A 5,747-nucleotide genomic window follows, 5' to 3' on the forward strand; every position below is an offset into this window, starting at 1 on the left:
CACTCCCTTCAGATGTGGGCACTCACTCAGAGGCCGCTGTGGGGGCAGTGGGAGGTGGGGGTGGGGGTGGGGCAGGTTAGGGTGTGGGCAGAACGAGACTTTTGCTTGTTCAATGCCTGTAGCTGGGTCGAGTTTGGCCAGAGGTGACTCGGGGATGTGAGGCAAGGGGAAGGCCCTGAACCAGTGTCCTGGCCTCCAGGGATTCAGGACAGAGACGACGTCCTCTGTGCCTGGCTGGGCTCTACACTCGCCAGGCCAGGCCTGGGGACGTTCTCCGCGGTGTCACCGATGCCAGGCCCCGGTCAGCGCTCTCTGCGTATTAACTCATCAGGTCCTACAGGAGCCCTAGGGGGCAGGTGCAACAGGATCACAAACCTGATCTGCAAATCCCAGACCCAAGAAGCTCCGAAAGCCTAACATTGTTCATACGTTTGATGCAGGATTCGTTTCATGGCAAAGCCTGACCGGAACGAATAGGAGGCCATTTTTGCCTCATTTGGCCGCTCAGTGAGAATATTCACGCTTCCCAGCCGAGGTAGCCATGGGTGTGATCATGGGGCTGCCCAGAGCCTGCGGAGGGAGGGATTCAGAATACGGGGAAGATGTACCCATGGCCTTCCTGCAACCCACAACTTCTAAATCCCCAATGGCACCCTGGAACAGGGGCTCCGGGCCAGGGGTTATTACAGCAGATGGAGAAACAGACAGGCTGACTGGCAGAGCCCCCAGGGGTCTGTAGGACCAGCCTGGGCGGGAGGCGGGCAGGGTGGTGCCATCCTCGGCGCTGGCGTCCCTTCCTCTCATGCTGCTTTTGGACAGACCGATGCTTGGGTCTGGGTTTGGGTTTGGCTTGGTGTTGGGGGCTTAGGAGTTGGAGAGGTCATGTTGGGAGGGTCTGCTCAACTCGCTGTCCTTCCTCAGATGGTGTGGTCCTGGTGGATCCCGAGTACCTCAAGGAGCGGAGAGGTGAGGGTCCCCCCCCCTCCCAGCCTGTCCAGAGGCCTCTCCCCCAGCCGCACAGCCTCCAGTCAGGGCCTCCCTGACTCCCAGGCAGGACAGCAGCCAATGATACTACCTCTCCCCACCCATCCCCCCCTCCTTCCCTCAACTGCCCTGCCCCATGCCCACGTGGGAGAACCACTTCAATGCCCTGAGCACTTGCACATCAATACCCCACGAGGAACTTGGGAACGGGGCAGCAGTTAGAGTCATTTTACAGGAGAGCAAGCTGATTGCTAGGGAGGTGAAGGGTGTCCAAGGTGAGCAGGAAGACAGGAGGCAGAGGTTAGGCTGGGAGACCCCATGCTTTCTGGATACCACCCCCCACTTGTCTCCCCTCTTCTGCCCTCCCCACCTGTGCCCATCACATGCCCTGGGCTAGCGTCGGGTCGGGGTGGAGGACAGAACTGATCCAGCCGTCAGCCCCCACCTCCGCCAGGTGCCCCATTTCCAGGCCCCCAATGCCCCTGTCCCCAGGGCAGTGCGGCCCTCCCCACGGGAACTTGAGGACAGACCTGTGGCCTCTAGTTGTCTCGGTCTCAGGGCGACAGCTGCTGCCGTGGGGGCCTGTTTGCTGCCCTCCCGGCCGCCTCCTCAGTGCCCCCTGCTCCCACAGTCTACGTGACCCTGACCTGCGCCTTCCGCTATGGCCGGGAGGACCTGGACGTCCTGGGCCTGACCTTTCGCAAGGACCTGTTCGTGGCCAACGTGCAGTCCTTCCCGCCGGCCCCCGAGGACAAGAAGCCGCTGACCCGACTGCAGGAGCGCCTCATCAAGAAGCTGGGCGAGCACGCCTACCCGTTCACCTTCGAGGTCAGGGACTGCAGCCCCTGGGGCCCGTTCAGAAGCACCACCTATAGGGAGCCCTCTGGGCGGTGCCCGGGGGCAGCTGGGGCAGCAGCTCCACGTCAGTAGTTTCCCAGGGTAGGTTGGGACCCGGTGCACTGTCACGTCTCTTTTCTGCCGGGGTCACCCTTATCTCCGAGCCACTCCCCAGACCCCCCGCCCCCCCCAGTCTTGCATCCCATCACTGATGCTGACCGACTCTTCTGCTTCCTGCTTTCACCGTTAAGGACTCCGGCCCCAGATCCTTAACTTACCCACATCCTTAAAGGCCCTTTAGCCGTGTAAGGTACCAAAGGGACAGGTCTGGGGGACTGGGATGTGGGCATCTTCGGGGCCATTATTCTGCCCACCACAGTGACATCATGGAAAAGAGTCTTTCTCTGCAGTTCTGTGAAGACCGGGCTAGGCCGAACCCTTTAGAACAAACCAAACACTGAAGTACTTGGCTTTGCTGGAGGGGCCTTTGGCCCCCTTGGGCTGTGGCTTAGGGAGGCGGAGGTCTGATGGGGGAGACGCGGTCTGTCCCCCGGAACCCCTGGTCTGATGGAAGAGACATGCCTGTCCGTAGGGGCCCCTGGTCTGATGCATGTGCGTGGGGGTGGGGCAGCTGGGGAGGGAAGTGGGGACTGACAGGAGCCTCATTCTGTCTGTCCTCTTACAGATCCCTCCGAACCTCCCGTGCTCGGTGACGTTGCAGCCGGGGCCTGAGGACACAGGGAAGGTGGGCCACCCCGAGGGAGCACCTCCCTGAGAGGGAAGTGACACCAGAAGTGTCCCAGACCCCAGATCTCTGAGCCCCCATTTCCTCATCTGCAAAAGGAAGATAACAGGATGTGCCTCCTCATGTGGCTGGGAGGGTGGAGTGAGACGCGGAAGCACGGCACCCAGGGCCCGGCCTGCAGCCAGGAGGTGCTCCCACACCAGGCAGCTGGGGCGCCTGTTGTATGTCTGGGCAGCTGCCCTGGTGAGGATGGCCACCCAGGTGAGGCAGGAGTCTGCAGAACAGAGCCCAGTGAGGGCGCTGGGGATGCCCTGTACTGGGGGAGCTGGGGAACAGCTCCGTGAGAAGGTCAGGTGGCAGCCACAGAAGGAGGCAGCACAGCCCTGGGGCTGAGCACAGGGCTCTCGGTCAGACCAAGGGGCTGTGGGGCTGTGGGAGCTTGGGCTTCCGTCCCAGCATCCTCCTCTGTAAAACGAGAGGGTGGCTGGCCCTGCTCTTGGGACCCCACACGCTCCAAGGCCCTGTGGTCAGTGACCCCTTCCCCACAGGCCTGTGGTGTGGACTATGAAGTCAAAGCCTTCTGTGCAGAGAACCTGGAGGAGAAGATCCACAAGCGGTGAGCAGGGCGCAGCTTCCGGCGGGTGTGGGCTGCCTGCTGGCAGAGCGAGGGAGGCCGGCTGGGGAGGCAGAAAAGATAAGTCACAATACCTGGAAGTGTTGAGAGGGGCCACACATTCCAGCTTTGGGAGCTCCCAGAAGGGCACTCTGGAAGGCCGGCGGGTCATGGAGGGCTTCCTGGAGGAGGTGGCTCCATTGCCCTGGCTCAGGCCTTGGCATTTTTTCTTTATACCATTGTACCTGCTTCCTCCATCTCCCTGCCTCTAGTCTCATCCCCTCCAGATTTTATTTATTTATTATTTTTACTTTGTTTTGGAAAACCCCTGACATCCAGACTGTTTTAAATAGTGAGCTTAGTTATTCCCAGGCCATCCTAGGCCCCCTTCCCAATTCTCCTCCTGGGAGGCCACCAGCAGCAGGTGGTGGTGGTGGTGGGTGTCCATGGAGGCGTCTAAGCAAGGGAGGGAAGTGGAGAAAGTGAATGCACCCAGGGGAAAAGGCAGGGGAGGGCAGCTCATGTCTCAGAGAGGGGACGTATTCTCCTGGAGAGGCACAACCTGGGCAGACAGAGAGCCCAGGCTGGCAGCCCGGAACAGCGGGCCCTGACTCAGATGCACCCTGCCTGGGTGGGACATTTCCTACAGGAGGCGGGCTGAGAGGGCTGAGAGCGCCACCTGGTGGCTATAGGTGTATTGCAGGCATCTCCTGCCTGGGCAGCTTGTGTGTGAGTGTGTTGCGGGGAGAAAGGGGAATTTCTTCCTTGCTTTTCTGTCCCCAGAGAAAAGGAGGGGGATTGTGGATTTTTGGATGGAGCCTGATCAGAGCAAGAAAGAGGAGTAGCATTGAGAGCCACCGCCCTCACCTCACCGTCAATGGGGCATGTTAAGTTCTGGCCAGAGTTACTACTGATAATGACATAGCAGCTGTCATTTATGGAAGATTTATTAAGTGCCGGACAGTATTCACAGTGATGGGCATGCACGAACTAATTTAAGCCTCATAGCTACCCTAAGAGGCTGGTCCTGCTACTGTTACTGCTTTGCAGATGAGGAACTGAGACACAGAGGTTAGTTTACTAAGATCATAGCTAGCAAGGGGAGAGCGAGGATTTTAATGCTGGCTGTCTGGCTCCAGGGAATGGAGGTGGCTTATCTGAGAAATGGGGAGGCCAGCATATCTAACATGTCATGGAGACTGCCTCACCGAGTCCCCTGTCCTCCCTGTCCCTGTTCCACCCTGAGCCCCAGTCACCTTCATCGAGCCCCATCGTGTCTCTGGGCCTCCTCTCCCTCACTGAGTCTTTATCTTCTTCCCTGGCCTGCACCCCTGACTGAGCCCATGCCCCATCACTGACCCCGCCTCCTCTTCAAGGCCCCGTTTCTTCACAGGGTCCATGTTCCCGGCATATTTTTATTTAATAGATAGTTAGCAGGCATTTGTTAGATGGCAGACACTGTCACCGGTGCTGAGAATACAGCAGTCAGCGATTTAGACAAACATTTCTGTCTTTAAGGAGCTTACACTATCAGATGACATAAGGGATGCAGGGAGTGCTACCAAGACACAGACCCACATGACGTGCTGCCGTGGGGTGGTTCGGCTCCGATGTTGTGGGAGTTCAGACCACGAGAAAAATCCAAGTGGGTAGATCCAGGAGGGCTTCCTGGAAGAGGAGGCATTTAGCTGGGCTTTGAAGAAGAAAGCAAACGAGGGCAGAAGCAGTGGAAAGAGGGTATTATAGGTGGGGCCCCGCTGCAAATGAAGCTTCAGAGAAAGGACTAGATAGAGCATCCAGGATGATAGTGAGGAGGTGGGCGTGGCTGGGACAGATGGAGGAGGGCCAGATGGTGACAAGGCTCCCATGCCAATCTCTGCAGTTTGGACTGGAGTCTAAGGCCGTGGGGAGCAATGGCAGTCTCTTGAGCAGGAGGAGGGTGTGAGGAAAGGGGATGGAGCAGGGGACTCTGGTCATCGTTCGCTCTGCCGTCTCCACTAGGAATTCCGTGCGCCTGGTTATCAGGAAGGTTCAGTATGCCCCGGAGAGGCCTGGCCCCCAGCCCACAGCCGAGACCACCAGGCAGTTCCTCATGTCGGACAAGCCCCTGCATCTAGAGGCCTCCCTGGATAAGGAGGTAGGCGGCTCAGACTTGGGGGTGGGGGGCGGGCAGGGAAGAGAGCTGCTCGGCCACCTGGAGCCTCAGATCCCAGCTCTTTCATGGCCACAGGAGTCCTCTGTAGGAGCTTCTACCCTCAACTCCAGGAGCACAGGGCGCAGGGGGCCTGAGATTTCCGTCAGGGATTTGGGGAAACCTCCTGGGACCTAGGGGTGGCAGAGAGGGCGTGAGCCTGAAGGGTGTGATTGACTTCAGGAATCAGGGTACCTCCCAAAGGGTCCGGGTCCTGGCCATCTCCCCACACCCCCATCTACCCTTGAGCTGCGAGCATCCCTCCTCCTGTCTGAGAACAGCTGAAGGCAAGTTCCTGGGGCAAGATTCACGTGGAGGTCCTTCCCTAAGGGTTCAGAGCTGGTTCCCCGGGGCTCCCAACCCTTCCCCACCTCATT

At 59.1% G+C, this 5,747-nt stretch overlaps 1 protein-coding gene across 2 annotated transcripts in view; it reads left to right on the top strand.

Moving 5' to 3' along the window:
- ARRB1 (arrestin, beta 1) overlaps window positions 1–5,747 on the top strand; it is a 43,231-nt gene that overhangs the window by 27,103 nt on the left and 10,381 nt on the right. For both annotated transcript variants that reach the window (XM_015557500.1, XM_015557501.1), the window contains exons 4-8: window positions 922–966; window positions 1,616–1,812; window positions 2,507–2,566; window positions 3,115–3,182; window positions 5,181–5,316. In XM_015557500.1, the coding sequence (XP_015412986.1) occupies window positions 922–966; window positions 1,616–1,812; window positions 2,507–2,566; window positions 3,115–3,182; window positions 5,181–5,316 (506 nt within the window). The remainder of the gene's footprint in view (window positions 1–921; window positions 967–1,615; window positions 1,813–2,506; window positions 2,567–3,114; window positions 3,183–5,180; window positions 5,317–5,747) is intronic.

The sequence above is a fragment of the Myotis davidii genome, unplaced genomic scaffold, assembly GCF_000327345.1.
Source record: "Myotis davidii unplaced genomic scaffold, ASM32734v1 scaffold169, whole genome shotgun sequence".
NCBI lineage: Eukaryota > Metazoa > Chordata > Mammalia > Chiroptera > Vespertilionidae > Myotis > Myotis davidii.